We start from the raw sequence: 15,167 nt of genomic DNA on the forward strand, positions 1-15,167 counted from the left end.
AAGCGCCCACTTCCGGAATTATGTGGAAGTGTTTCACAGAAAAATAAAATCCTACAGGAATTAAAAATATTTTTAGCAGGGCTGTCAAACGATTAAAAATTTTAATAGTTAATTACAGCTTAAAAATTAAATAATCGTAATTAATCGCAATTCAAACCATCTATAAAATATGTCATATTTTTCTGTAAATTATTGTTGGAATGAAAAGATAAGACACAAGACGGCTATATACATTCAACATACGGTTCATAAGTACTGTATTTTCTTATTATAACAATAAATCAACAAAATGGCATTAACATGATTAACATTCTCTTAAAGCGATCCAATCCTTAAAGCGATCTTAAAAGATATTAGTACAAGTTATAGAAATTTTACATTAAAACCCCTCTTAATGTTTTCGTTTCATTAAAATTTGTAAAATTTTCAATTAAAAAAATAAACTAGTAGCTCGCCATTGACATTGTTGATGTCATTACACCATGCTCACTCCCCAAACCCATAAAATCATTTGGACCCAAGCGCCAGCAGAGGGCGCCAAACAACAAAAAACAGGTAACAAGTAACAAGCGGACATTACACTGCTGTCATTTTAATCTGAGCGGGGCACGTGCTTTAATTGCTTCAAATATTTTAACGTGATTAATTTAAAAAAATAATTACTGCCTGTGAACGCGATAATTTTGACAGCCCTACTTTTTAGTGTTGGATAGTGTTTTTTTTTTTTATCTTAAAAAGTTATATTTAACAAAACGTGGATTTGAGAGAGAACAAAAATTGTAGTAGAATAGGAAAGCAGTTTTTATTATTGCTGAACATAAAAACTTGAAATATTTACAAGAGAGCAAAGAGTATCTACAGGTGTGTGACATTTATTGTAGTCAGCTCAGTGCTGAAAATCCTTCAGAGTTAGTTGCTCGACAACAATTCATCTCAAAATTCACAAAAAAACAGAAAACAAAAGCCACAACAAACACAGTAACAATTTCCTTCGCTGTAACATGACGGCTGGTCGATGAATGGATGAAGTTCAAGTCCCAAAATAGTAGTAATTCTCTAAAACCCCTGAGAAATTAAAAAAAAAGATGTAACTCTTGTCAAGTATCCCATGTCTTTCTCCAAGCCATCCATAAATAACAAGATGGCTTATATCCCCCAGGACGCTAGCATGCGCATGTCATCTTCGTCCTCAGCCCTTCTTCTGGCCGCTACAAACACAAATGACAGAAAAAAAAAAAAAGATCAGTTTGTACATTTTAATTGACAACGAGTTGAGGAACAGGAAATGAGTGTGGCCGACATAACCCAAAACATGATGTCCACGTAGGTGCACAATAGATAGGGTTGGGCATCGTTTGAAATTTAACGATTCCGGTTACAATTCCGATTCCGGTTCTGAACAATTCCCGATTCAGATTCTTTTAAGAGGCAGGGTCACACAAAAAATGCAGGGTCCAAAAAAATACATAGTTTATATTAAAGTCTTAACTTTCTCAGCATTTTTTAAAATTAACTTAACTTCTCACAGGGCTAATTATAACTTGTATATAAATATCAGTCTTTAAACTCGAGCAATTTTTTTCAGCTCGGCGGTCAGGGCATCGAAACAAAGAATCGAAATTTAAAAATCCGAACGATCCCAGGAGCATCGGAGTGTTAGAACCGATTCCCATTGATGCTCGATGCCCAACCCTAACACTAGAGGTGTGACAATGTATCGAAGAGGTGATATATCGCGATACTTTGTCGCCCAAAAAGTTATCGATATGCTTCCATCAAGAATTGATACAGTATATCACCAACACATTGCTACCTAAATCTTCAATTGGTATACTGAACGTTTGGTCACTGGCTGCCATTGACGGCACTAGACATCCAATTCATTTTGACAGAATTGGACATCTAGCGCCGTCAGTGGCACTGAAACATTCATAGCCGGTCTCTTGTGGGCATTTACTGGTCACTTCCTGTTAATTTCAGGGCATTGAAAAGTGCCTCAACACAACAGAAACTCCCATTCAAACAGTAAATTGTCATACAAGAGAGTGTGCTTTGAAATTGGATTTGGATTGTATTTATGAGCTACTGTTTGATAAAGAAAATCGATTCATTACAGTCTGCCTCCTCTTTATTCGATTTTGTTGTTTAGTTTGTTCAAAGAAAATAAATTGAGTGACACAATTTATATCAGCGCTTTCCTCACAACAACAAAAAAAGCAGCACTTTTTTTGTATTTGAAAGAACAGAACCTTGATTTTTGTACTGAGAAATTCTTTTTGTGTTTTATACCGAGAACCTTTATTTAAAACATTAACAAGTTTTATGTACTTAGAACATTACAGTTGGAATTAAACCAGTTAAGTCAGGAAGCTGTAATAAAATATTATTTTTGAAGGAAATAGTCATCCATTTTGTCTTGTTACTTACAAAATGCAAAGGGCATAGGTTTGCATAGGAATGGTAACTTTCCAGGATGCTCACATTGTCCACACCAACTTTTAAGCAGCATTATATAATGAGTTCAGTTATATAATAATAATTATTATAATAATATAGTTATACAGTGAATCATTTTCATTATGTTCAGTGTGACGGCCCCTGGCCGTTTAATGGTTAATTTTCTGAGGTTCTTCCAGTCAGCTGATCGTCGCCTCCACCAGCTGGCTGCTTCCCCTCCCACTGTGACGACAGCTGATCGACGCAGGACGGACCGACGACGTCACCACCACTGACTGGCCACGGGAAAAGGCGCCAAGCTTCTTAAACCTGCCGCTGTCAACGCTCTAGGAGGTCGCATTTGACAGTATTCTGTCGCGGTCCTCCTCGCCAGCTATTTGCTCGCCATTCACTCTCGTTTGCATTCGATCGCTACTTTGATACACTCCCGCTTTTTCGGTGAGGTCTTTTGTGTTTATTCGTTATTGGATCGTTTTTGTTCACCACTGTAAATAAGAGCACTGAAGCAAGTAAGGGTAAGTCGCCATTTCTGTTCAACCCATTTTCTCCTGTTTTGTATAGAGTAGGAAGTTAGGTTAGAAGCTGTCTTTTCTTTGTTCCTTTTACATGATCAGGGTTTAGTTAGCGGGTGGGGTTTAAGTGTAGTTTCTTTTGTTTGTTGTTTTGGCCTGGGCTTACCCTGAAGTCACGCTTCGTCGGAATTCTGTACATATTCATTGCGAGTTTGATTGTGTGTAAATGAATTTGTGTCCACTCGTATAATTGTGTGGCTTGTTTTATGTTACGCCCTTCGCGAGCCGTCTTTGGCACGTAACATTCAGACTTACATTTATCCCTTTTCACCCAGGCACGTTTGATTGGCTGATGACTTGACCCCCCCACCCCTGCAACACAGGCACACACGCAAACTCATACAGCCCGACAGATTCATGTTGACAAAATATTGCCTCCTCCGCCCCCTTTTTCCGCCCAGTTTTTTTTCAGCCAGCAGCAGCCACTGTAGGTAATGTAAAAAGACGTCAATGTTATGAAGGTGGGGGAAACACCACTAATTTTGCTTCTGAAAGTCCGACCTGCATACGAGTTAGCATAACATTAAACTGTGTGAACTTGCTAACCTGCAAAACTACTGCAGTCAGGCCAGCCTCCGCAAGGAATAACGAAGTCAAGCTAGCCATCCTTCATTTGGATCATTGTTTTAATTATTATTATAATATATATATATATATATGTACAGTACATATATATATATATATATATATATATAATATAGATTTTTTTAAATTAATTTTTTCCCAAATCACTTCTAAATAACAATACTTTAGTTTGAGTAATGGGGTGCTCCAATCTACCCCAGAAGTGGATCCATTCTTGGATAGCTCCCAGTTTTTTTGTTGTTGTTTTTTTTTAAATAAAGGGACTTCTTAATGTTTCTTCAGTTGTTTTTGAAGACAAAGGTTCTAATCGAACGTTGTATCACCTGAACCAATACGCATGAAAGTTAATATAATTCAATACAGATTTATTTTGTATTAATCAATTAGACTATCAATTAATTAGGTTCATATTAGTAAGAAATGTAGCCCCAACCCCTGTTCAGTAATGTTTGGTCTTATTAATGTCCTGTCCCCAGCAAAAAGTGTACATTCAGGTTACGCAGTTATATCGTCCCTACCGAAGTGGAGACCAATCCTACGCCCTTGCAACATGCTGAAAACAACTTCAAGTCAAATTGTGAAGGTAATTGAAAAAAGTGACATTTATCAGCTTAACCGATCAGTTGTCTAATTTAGCGTAGGTTTTTGGGCTGTGGGACGAATTTAATGAATTATAATGTAGTCTTCTAAAATCCCGCTCGACATTCGACCATTTCAACTTACAAACCAGGTCCTGGAACGAATTAACTTCATATGTAGAGGTACCACCGTAGCTTGTTTTTTCTCTTTATTTGTTGTTTTGTAGAATGATTTCCTGACTCATATATCCATAAATGTTGTACAGACGTAATGTGAGATCGTTATCATGAGCCTTGTATTGCAAATCGAGCAGTGTTCTTAATCTTACTTTAAAAAAAATTACAGTTACAAATTACTTCTCTCAAAAAGTAATTGAGTTACTAACTCAGTTATCTAAATGTAGGAGTAATTAGTTACTTGGCAAAGTAACTGGTGTTACTTCTCTTTTTTTATTTAAAAAAAAAAACAAAAAACAAAAAAACATAGGTCACACTATGTGAAGTTCGAAGAGTATTTGGCACAATTGGCCCTAGCCTAATTCTTTGCCCTAGACTTAACTAGACACAGGGCTACTGCGGATATTGCGATAACTAGATAGTAACCTTTGCGATGCTTGGAAGTCATTTAATGTTGTGAATCAACCGTTAAAGTTGTTCAAATTTCTCCCGTTATTGCATTAGTTCCCTTCTATTTACTTTCGACATATTGGATCAAAATTTACTCAGGTTCGCTAGTAAGGTTCGCAACAACAGAGCCTTCCTGAGAAGTCTACTGCTTTAAGATGGCAGCTGTTTACTAATGCCAGGGTGTCTATCATTTCACATGTAGTTCTTTATACATGTGATATCTATCGTAGCATCACGTGGGCGCAGTTTGTAAGCTATCGGCTACAGTCAGGTCTTATTGGAGCAACCCAGACCATCGCATTTGCAACGGCGTCACAACTGCCTTTCCTCCTCCCCACTCCCGCTCTGCTTTCTCCGTGAGTCCGCGTCTCTCACTTTTCTCACGTCATTCAATCAACGTAGTAACGCACGCCTTTACATGCTCAGTAACGGTAACGGCGTTACAAAAATTAGAAAATTAATAATTAGATTACTCACTACTGAAAAAAAAATAACGCCGTTAGTAACCCCGTTATACTCTAACGCCGTTATTAACAACACTGATCACGAGCTACCAAGAGGTTCCCACCTCTAGCGTACAACAGGTCTTAGTTTAAAGTAAAATATTAACTGTAATTTTCGGACTATAAACTGCTACTTTTTTCCCCTTCATTTTGAATCCTGCGGCTTATATTCCAGTGTGGCTTATTTGTTGATTTATTTGGGTTAATAAGTAAAACTTTATTTGACAGCGTTGTCCTAAGACTGTCAGAAGAGAAGAACGTCATAATTTTGACATGACACTATCATGGGCATGACTGAATGCTTATGTCATTAAGTGTCATCCGGCAAATTATGTCGCGAACTCCATTTATGCCCCGCTTGGATCTTTTACATCTATTCAAAAGTGAGATAATTTGCCAGATAACACTAGATGACATCTGTATGACTGTCTAATACCACTCTTATGGCACCACTGTCAAATATAGTGTTTACCAAATACCATAACTAGCAATTAATGAAACAACTGGAACAGTAACTGAAGAAATAATTAGCACAGAACATGAATTTTGATTGTTATTTACATCTATAGCGCTGCAATGCATGCTCGGAGGCATGTTGGACAAAAACAGTGTTGACAGCAGTTGGCAGCAGAGGTTGACTGTCTCCCCCCAGGGAGCAGTGATGGCCAAATGAATCTTCTTGAAGCAATGAAGCTTCATGGTGCTTCATTTAGTCTTATGACAGTCGTATGATGCTGCTGTCAAATAAAGTGTTACCGGTTAATATCTTTTGGTTTAAATATCCCATAATACAGTGAGGACAGCTGCGGCTTATAGTCCAGTGCGCCTTATTTATGAAAAAATGCCGTTTTCGTGCCAAATTTAATGGGTGGCGGCTTATAATCAGGTGCGACTTATAGTGCGACAATTACGGTAGTCCTAAAAAAAATAACCGTGCCAAATGCTAAAACCTAAATTAAAATGATTTTTTTTCATACTTGCGCGGTGAGAAGCGCGCCCTGACGGAACCGAGGGCAGCCTTGCACTGGGAACCGAAGGTAGTCCACCCATGCTCCTCAAGTTCTCATCCATGTCTTCCTTCTCCAGCTCCTCCAACTCAGCCAGCAGCTCATCCTAAAAGCATATTTATTTTAATATAAAAAAAATGACCAGCTCCGTAACAGCATAAAATAATACCTCGTCGTAAGTTTCGCCGGTAGGTCTGGAGATGGCTTCGTTGATCTCGCGGGCTACATCTTGCTGCTCGTTGATGTCGTCCATCAGCTCGTCAATCTTGTTGAGATCCCTGAAGGATAAGAAACGGGTTTTTTAATGCACGGTGGAATATTTTGTCAGCGCATGTCGTCCATGTTTGCTCCTCACATGCTTTCGTGGACTTTCTTCATGGCCTGAGCGGCGTAGCCCATGTTTTTCACCACCTCCGTGTTGGTGTGAGAGTTCTCCAGAGCTTCCCGTTGGAACTCGATGGTGGAAAGCGTGCCGTCGATCTGAGTCAGCTGCTGCTCCAGGCGCTTCTTTCTTTTAAGGGCCTGCAGGGCAGCTAAAGGTTCGTGTGCGCACGTTAGAGATGAAAAAAAAAAATCATCCTGGCTATTTTTAGGGAGTGAGACAAGTTTTTATGCACGTACGATTCACACTGACGCTTTTAACTGAAACTTGTATATTTGATTTTTTTGCCATAATTTTATTTTTAGCACCATGAGTTGAATACTATATAAAGAACAACAACAAAAAAATCTACTTTAAATCTACTATATTTCTTAGTGCTGCAATGATTAATCGATTAACTTGAGAAATTCGATTCAAAAATCATTCAAATTACATTTTGCTGTTTCGAATATTCATTTAATTCAAGTGGCGTTGTAATCGTTTGTCTTGAACGTGTTTGCATTTGGTTGTATTGATTTGGGTGGATACACTGCCCTCTAGTGGCAACAGTGAATGTGACACAACTCATTTCACATAGCGGATTCCAGCTGCTCCATGTTAAGACCGACATAAGCTAAGGTTTTGTTTGAGCTAATGTGTTTTTTTTAATGCATTCGTACCGTATTGGCCCGAATATAAGACGGCCCAGGTTATAAGACGACCCCCTCTTTTTCAAGACTCAAGTTTGAAAAAACACTTTTTGAACACCAAATTAATTTTTATACAGAAAATACTTACAGTACAGTACAACAAATGATTATAACAATTATATTATAACAATATATTTGAGAGAAAAAGCATGTTATTTTGCCTCATTCAAGTCTTAATATCTGAACATTTAAATATGTAAACTAAAGTGAAATGACATTCATAAATGAATGGCTTCTGGTTTTTGAAATGCAAATAAACCAATCTATTGTGATGAATCAACAAAACTGCAATACCTGTATTAACCATCAAAGTGAAGTCTAACTGTAACTGTAATCTTGAAACAATAATAATAATAAGAAGAAAAAGCATTGCAATAAAATAATGCAAACTGGTTAAACTTGAGAGTAGCTGAGATCTGTCATGACAGAACATCGCTTCAATGATATCTGGCGCCATCTAATGTCGTGAATGGGTATAATATTTAGACCGCAAAAATAAGACGACTCCCCTCTTTTTCAATCTTATTTCAATGCAAAAAAACACCGTCTTATATTCGGGCCAATACGGTAATTTATTTTATAGGTATATTTCATTGTTTCTTGTGGGAATGTGTGTTTGAACCATTTATTCAGAGCAGTGTTTAAAAAAGAAAAGAAAAAAAGCATTTAAGGTAGCCGGCTTTGCTATGTAAATTAGCCAATTGTTGTTGTACTCAGGTCCTCATTTATATATTTTTTTAGAGGTGCACGATTATCGGTCCGATAATAGGAATTATGACGTCATCCCAATAAATCCGTATACATAATATATTATTGGCCCTATTAATAATATTTTTGGCACGGTGTCGGATTGGGATTTGTGCGTTTGTTTCCACTCCTGTTTTTCCAGTGTGCAAAGTTTTGTTACCGTCTTTGTTTTGTTCATTATAATAATGTTCATGTCATCATGAAAATTCTGGTTCGGTCAAAGGCAAATCTAAGCTGAATCAACCACTAGTATTTTTGACCTTCAGGTGTTCAAAAACTCAGGTGAATATACATTGAAAAATTATATATATATATTATCGGTTATCGTATCGGTATCGGCCTTGAGGAGCAGTAAGTTATCGATATCGGTTTCAAAAAATGGATATCGTGCACCCCTAATATTTTTATATCGTTTGAGGCTCAGCTCAGGTATTTTAATTTTTTATGTTCCTTATCCGATTGCTCGATTATTCGAACTAACTAGTTCATCGATTAATTGACTACTAAAATAATCGATAGCTGCAGCCCTAATATTTGTTTCTATTCGTTTTGTTTTATAAAACATAGTATTAATTTTTAAATGTTATAATTATATAAAATAATATGAAATGTACAATAATTATTGATAATAGCTAATATTTAAGTTTATTATGACCAAAAATAGCAGTGTTTCCCACAAATGAACGAGACTGTGGCGGCCCGCCACAGTCTCGTTTGCCCCCCGCCGAATAAAAAAAAGAAGATAATAATCAGATGCGTCAGTCAGCCGATTACACAGCTGTAGCCCACTCCACTCTACTACCCGCGAGAGCGCGCGCGGGTAGTAGAGTAGCATTTTAGAGTAGTATTTTATTTATTTATTTATTTAGGAGACGCAAGGGGAACGAGTAGGAAGAATGGGAGAACGAGCAAGATAGCGAGAGATAGCGGTCGCATGTCTTAGCAGCACGCTGTTATTTTGTTATTGTTTTTCTGTATTATTGTTACCACAATCAAGTGGGCAAGCAAATACAGACTTCTCTCCTTCTTCCCCATATCCGGGGCATTACAATAGTTTGGATCGGACTTTTCGGCGAAAGTGAGCGGTGGACGGCCGTCTTGGACGTAAAGCAAACTTTGATTGAACTTGCGCGGAGAGGCGGGGCCCAAAATAAAGCCTTGCTCTATTTTCAGAGCGTTGGTCACAGTAAAATATTTATTAGTTCAAGCAGAGTAAAATGATACATATTCACGGTACAAGAACGTCGTTTCCGTGTCCATCGATTGGTAAGAAAAGGCTGTTTGTACGAGTGACGTGTGGGCGCTCCCGTCAGGGGGTACATTTCGCGTGGAGTGGCTATTTTTCGGCACAACACCGGCGCGCCAACTTCAGACAATTACGGCTGACGAAACTTTGATAAATGCGCCCCCCCCCCACACAATTTCGCGAGCTCTGGGACACTCGAAAAATGACTCTCATACCTCTCCTTGCTAAGTTAATGGTACCTCGATGTGCGCTTGTGTGGAAATTTAGTTCACGAACAACAGGGAAAAAACTATTCACCTTCTCACCGAAACAAGTAAAACTCTTTACACGGCTATTGGAATTCCCCCAGTCCTGTAAATGGGTCAGTTGACAGAAGGACTGTAATTGTTGTGGTAATGTAGTACTTACGAGGGTCAAATAAAAAGGAAAAAGGAGGACTACGATGGCGGTCTGAAACCCGCGGCTCTCGGGCCGCATGCGGCTCTTTAGCGCTGCCATTTTTTTTTTTTTTTTAATGGAAAAAGATGGGGGAGGGAAATATATTTTTTGTTTTAATAGGATTTCTAGGAGGACAAACATGACACAAACATTCTTTCAATTCATTAATATTGTAATGAAGTTAAACTTGTGGTGGCATCGTACAACAGAGTAGTCACGTGGTGCTCTATAGGATCCACTGCAGGGAAAATAAACATTTAATCATGAAGGCTAATTATGTATTTCTAGCCAACTTAGTCATTTTTATAGTAGGCTAATATAGCTAGTATTGATAATTATAAGGCTTGTACAAGGCTTTGAATTTTTTGCTGCTCCAGACATACTGTATCAGTTTTGTTTTGTTTTTTTTTTTTTGGGGGGGGGGGGGGGTCAAATATGGCTCTTTCAACAGTTTGGGTTGCCAACCCTGAGTCAGTACGAGATGTAAGTCGTACTATTGCTACGAGAAAAAAAGTCGCATTATTACATAGGGTAACGTAGCTGTAATCAGCTACGCATTTTATATACATGTACCGTAGCTGAGAGCTATAACATTAGCCTAGCTAATGAAATATTTTAAATATATGTTCTTCTTGGGGGGAAAAAATAATGAAGAAAAAAAAAAATTCGCCGTGGCACGACATGGTGAGGCTGTCCGACTCCGATGCAGCCCACGACCACAGTTTCAAAAAATCCTATGGGAAACACTGAATAGTAACTTGCTCTATAAAAGTGTCCACTTTAGTGAACACTGTCCCTGAAAAGGTTCATTTGAATTTCAATTCATTTACATTTGTAAATAGTGTTTTTTTTTTCCATTGCGTATCTAAATTTGTGTATCTTTTAAAAATTGTTTTAATTTGTGTATTCAACTTTTATTATCATTTTGCAGTATGTGTTTATTTGGTGGCATTTATTCAATTAATTGTAGGCCTTAATATTTTATATAAAAAAGATTAGTTAATATAAATAAATATTAGTTGAATTAATGGCTCAGTTGACAACATTCATTCATATATTGAACGGATTTTGCGTTGTTATTTTCAATTATTACTTATTCAAATAAATGACATTTGCATGCTGGGAAAAATTACTTTTTTATCATTTTTATTTAATGACATTTTAAGTATACTGTTTGAATTTAATTTAATTGTGTATACTGTATATGTGAATTGATTCTAATTGATGATGCATTATTAGTTTTGTAGTCTTTTTATGCTTTATAAATCTAAAGAAACGCTCACAATGTATCCCAATTAATTTTGGGATATTTTTTTTCACCGTATTACTACTTTGACTGAACTTTCCATTGTTTTCGGGCTGCCAAAAACATGGTACAGTACTTATTTTTTTTCCCGGAAGTGAAATGGCACCTGTTGATGCACCTGCGCTAAGCCTCATCCTAAAATGGCGTATTTCTGTCCTGACACTTTATGAGTCTTGGCGCAATTTTGACAAGGCTCAAAGTTTAACACGACATGAACATCTTTTGCAGCAACTATTTGCACCATGTTTATGCGTTTGGAGCACACATACCTCTCTTATTTCTCGTGCCGTGCTTCTTGGCTAGCAGGACTTCCTGTTCTATCCTTTTCTCCAGGTAGTCCTGCTTCTTGGTCAACATGTCCTCGGTTTCCCGGAGCTTGTGGATGGCCTCCTGGGGAGAAGGTCCCCCTTTGGATCGGTGCTTGGACTTGCCACCCGAGGACGAGCTGGAGCTCGAACTCCCCTTGAAAAATTTCGAGATTTTACTCATTTTTGCCTGCCTTAGAGTCCCTGCTACAATAAATCAGAAGCAGCGTTTGGTGGAAGTATGCGGACACACGATGGTTGTTATTATTGTCAAGTGTTTCCAGGGTGTGTGAGTGAGGTCGAGCTGTTTTTCCAGCTCGACTAGGTTACGTGGCTGCCAATTCACCTTTTGCCACACCTATCCGCATGCTGATTTAGTTTCACCTATCACCTGCGTGACGTCACCGCAATGCAAAATACGCTCGGCAAAAACAAACGAACTTTTCAAACAAATAATTATTTTTAAATTAAAGCTTACATGGCTATCACGGGACAACACATTATTGTATTTTTGTAAAAATTCACCTCCCAAATAATTAAATTCACGAAATTCCCGCCATCGAATTTCACTTCCGGGGTTAAATCTGTACTTCTAATTTATTGAACGATATGTGGCAGTGCGCGTCAAAACTTTCGAGGTAGTAATATCATATTACGACTCAACGTAAATTTTATGATTTGAATTCCACTTTTAAAATTATTTAATTTTAAGGGAAACCGTCACAGTCTCACACTGCGAGTATTAAACCCAGTTTCACTTCCGGGGTCAACTTCATGTTGACGTTTGGTGAAGCTTGTGCTAAGCTAATGGCTGAATTAGACATCGGAAAGCACTGTCAAATCCATTCTTGTCACCAAAAAGGTCTGCATTGTCGTTGTTCTAATGCAGAAAAAAACTAATAATTAATATCGATGGGTGAAGTTAAACATTATTCATGTATAAACGTAAAGTACATGTAAAATTAGCATCGTAGCGTTAACGCTAACATGAATCTGCAGTCATTGGGTGTACAGTACACAGTACATACTATGAAATTGGATATTTAAATGCTAAAGTTGTCAAATTATATCTGTTTTATCGCGTAAATGTTAAACTTTGTTTTCAATTTTAAAATGTAGTAAATGTTCCTTTATTTAGATTTCCTTCCATTTGTTTGCGATTTCTGCAATGGAGTCTACTGGTACCAAATTTTCTTACTTTACGAATTGCCATTATCAACTGTGCTTTATGTCTAAGTAATTCAAATACTGCGTCTTGTAACCAAATTCAATTTTTCCAGCCTTGAACACAGAAGCAGAGAGGCTCACTCGTGTTCACAGGTGTGTAAGCAGTTCTTTATGGATTAACAGGTGAAGAAAATGTCATACTTTTTTTGGTGCTAAAAATTCTTGGGATTCCATCGCAGGAGCCTGTGACAAAAGCTCCACAACCCGTAGGCAGCAGCACAAGCCATCCTTGCTCCTTCGAAGACTGCAAGGGAAAAGAACTTCTGCCGGTCATCTGTCCACAGTGTGACAAACACTTCTGTTTAGCGTATGTTTACGCTCTTTCACCCGATTTCTAGTCCTTATGTTCAAGTTAGTGTTTTAATACAACTCTGTTTCTTTTTTCGCAGCCACCGCCATCAAGATGATCACAAGTGTGAGAAGCTGGAGGTCCAAAAACCACGCATGGCAGCTACCAAGGAGCTTGTGCAAAGGATTGTTGGTCAGTAAACTCTTGAAAGAACAGAAGTTCAATTTTTGCCCACATGGAAGCAGTATTGTACAAGTTGTTTGTGATACACAAAACAACTCTTATGGAGAACTACTTTTCCACTCTTCTCAATTCAGAGTCAAAAGATGGATCTAAAAGCAAAGGACGTAAAGGAGCGAAGAACAGCGCCACGGCAGCAAAAGTAGCTCTCATGAAACTGAAGCTACATGCTGCAGGCGACAAAAGTTTACCACAGGTTTTCATAGCTTATTTTGAACTCGCTGTTAAATAGTTTACTTATCATATTCCTTTTGTAGACAGAGAGAACCTACTTTCAAGTATATCTGCCTAAAGGGTGTCAGGTGACCAGTCAGCCCATGTTCTTCTGCTCTAAATGGAGTGTGGGGAAGGTGGTGGATTATGCAGCTTCGCTTGCTTCACTCAAGAATAACAACAATGTGCTTGCAGCTAAGGTATGAAAAGTAATGTTCCCTTTTAGACATTCAGTCAAGGGTGTCCTTTTTTTTTCCCTTTTACAGAAGTTGCGCCTCTGCCATCCCGAAACGGGCAAGTCGTTGCGTATGGAGGAGAGTTTGCACACACTGCTTACCAGTCCGGAAGACCCCCTTCACAATGGGGGCAACGTGATCCTGGAGTACCTGGATAATGATAGCATGGGTGTGGATGATGTAACAAACTATATTGCACTCAGATGACTGAATAAGACAATAAAATGTAAGTATCACCTTGAGTATCTGCTCGTCTGTGTTTCACAGGTTCATCACAAGGTGTAAATAAGAGATTAAATAATGATTTTGGTTTCCTTTACACTTGATGGCAATTTTGTTTTATATGTATGTATGTATTACATTAATGCCAATACACCCAACCAAAATGTTTCTTTTTTTTTAATTTTTTTATTTTTTTATACCTGATTACTCATGAATTAGTACTACAGGTAGGTCTTGAAATCCTTATATTTTAAATTGCACTGAATTATTTGAAATTAACAAGCATGTTTTTTTTTTTTATATTCTAGTTTTTTTGTTGTTTTTTTTGTGAGAATGTGTGTGAAATTTGCCCCAAAATTGTCATTGAATTGTTTAAACACTTATATTTCACTTTATCAAAACTGCTGGAAGTTTGGAACTAGCGCTGTAACCATTATTTAATTTAAAAAATTCAACTAAATAAAAGATTCGAATTAAGTTTTTCTGCTTCAAGTATTTGTTTAATTCGAGTCGCATTGTAATCGTTTGTTTTGAAAGTGTTCGCATTTAGTTTTATTTATTTGGTTGGATACACTTCCCTCCAGTGGCAACAGTGCATATGAGATAACTCATCTCACATGGCTGAATCCAGCTGCTCACTGTTAAGACCAACATAAGGTAGGTTTCTGTTTGAGCTAATGTTTTTTTTATGCATTCATAATTTAGTTTATAGGTATACCAGTATGTACCTTGATAATGACAGCATGGGTGTGGACGATGCAACAAACTATATTGCACTCAGATGACTGAATGACAATAAAATGTAAGTCTGTGTTTCACAGGTTCATCACGAGGGGTAAATAAGACAATAAATAAATAAATATTGATTTTGTTTTCCTTTACACTTCATGGCAATTTTGTTTTTCATGTATATATTACATTAAAAGCCAGTTCACCTAACCAAAATGTGTGTTTTCTTCATATAACTGATTGCTCTTTAATTAATACTACGGGGTCTTAAATGGTAGGTCTTAAAATCCTTATATTTTAAATTGCACTGAATTATTTGAAATTAACAAGCTATTTTTCTAGGAGGTTTTTTTGTGAGATTGTGTGTGAAATTTGCCACTAAACTGGCATTGAATTGTTTAAACACTTATATTTCACTTATCAAACCTGCTGGAAGTTTGAAACTAGTGCTGCAACAATTAACTCAGGTAATTCAATTAGAAAAAAAGCTTCAAATCAAATTTTGCTTCTTCGAGTATTCGTTTAATTAGAGTTGCGTTGTATTTTGCTGCTTCGAGTATTTGTTTAAT

At 37.3% G+C, this 15,167-nt stretch overlaps 2 protein-coding genes across 2 annotated transcripts; one reads left to right on the top strand and one right to left on the bottom strand.

Moving 5' to 3' along the window:
- Nucleotides 1-788: 788 nt before the first annotated feature.
- chmp4c (charged multivesicular body protein 4C) lies at nucleotides 789-11,943 on the bottom strand. Its single transcript, XM_057824761.1, has 5 exons — nucleotides 11,407-11,943; nucleotides 6,685-6,862; nucleotides 6,499-6,607; nucleotides 6,300-6,435; nucleotides 789-1,208 (listed from the first exon to the last, which is right to left on the bottom strand). Exons 1-5 carry the CDS (start codon nucleotides 11,624-11,626, stop codon nucleotides 1,147-1,149), a joined length of 705 nt encoding a protein of 234 aa, XP_057680744.1. The 5' UTR covers nucleotides 11,627-11,943; the 3' UTR covers nucleotides 789-1,146.
- Nucleotides 11,944-12,190: 247 nt separating this feature from the next.
- Nucleotides 12,191-14,746, top strand: zfand1 (zinc finger, AN1-type domain 1). The gene is made up of 8 exons (XM_057824758.1): nucleotides 12,191-12,304; nucleotides 12,581-12,623; nucleotides 12,723-12,762; nucleotides 12,849-12,976; nucleotides 13,059-13,150; nucleotides 13,276-13,394; nucleotides 13,456-13,611; nucleotides 13,678-14,746. Exons 1-8 carry the CDS (start codon nucleotides 12,217-12,219, stop codon nucleotides 13,852-13,854), a joined length of 843 nt encoding a protein of 280 aa, XP_057680741.1. The 5' UTR covers nucleotides 12,191-12,216; the 3' UTR covers nucleotides 13,855-14,746.
- Nucleotides 14,747-15,167: the final 421 nt, after the last annotated feature.

This window comes from Corythoichthys intestinalis, chromosome 20 (genome assembly GCF_030265065.1).
Source record: "Corythoichthys intestinalis isolate RoL2023-P3 chromosome 20, ASM3026506v1, whole genome shotgun sequence".
Taxonomy (NCBI): Eukaryota; Metazoa; Chordata; class Actinopteri; order Syngnathiformes; family Syngnathidae; genus Corythoichthys; species Corythoichthys intestinalis.

What these genes read in the sequence shown, in the direction of transcription:
- zfand1 (XM_057824758.1), top strand. Translation starts at nt 12,217, where the DNA reads ATGTTGACGTTTGGTGAAGCTTGTGCTAAGCTAATGGCTGAATTAGAC. An exon ending in GCTTGTGCAAAGGATTGTTG is followed by an intron (nt 13,151 to 13,275) that starts GTCAGTAAACTC and finishes TTCTCAATTCAG; the next exon opens with AGTCAAAAGATGGATCTAAA. An exon ending in ACAATGTGCTTGCAGCTAAG is followed by an intron (nt 13,612 to 13,677) that starts GTATGAAAAGTA and finishes TCCCTTTTACAG; the next exon opens with AAGTTGCGCCTCTGCCATCC.
- chmp4c (XM_057824761.1), bottom strand. Translation starts at nt 11,626, where the DNA reads ATGAGTAAAATCTCGAAATTTTTCAAGGGGAGTTCGAGCTCCAGCTCG. An exon ending in CGGCACGAGAAATAAGAGAG is followed by an intron (nt 6,863 to 11,406) that starts GTATGTGTGCTC and finishes ACGAACCTTTAG; the next exon opens with CTGCCCTGCAGGCCCTTAAA. An exon ending in GCGCGCTTCTCACCGCGCAA is followed by an intron (nt 1,209 to 6,299) that starts GTATGAAAAAAA and finishes TTGTGTTTGTAG; the next exon opens with CGGCCAGAAGAAGGGCTGAG.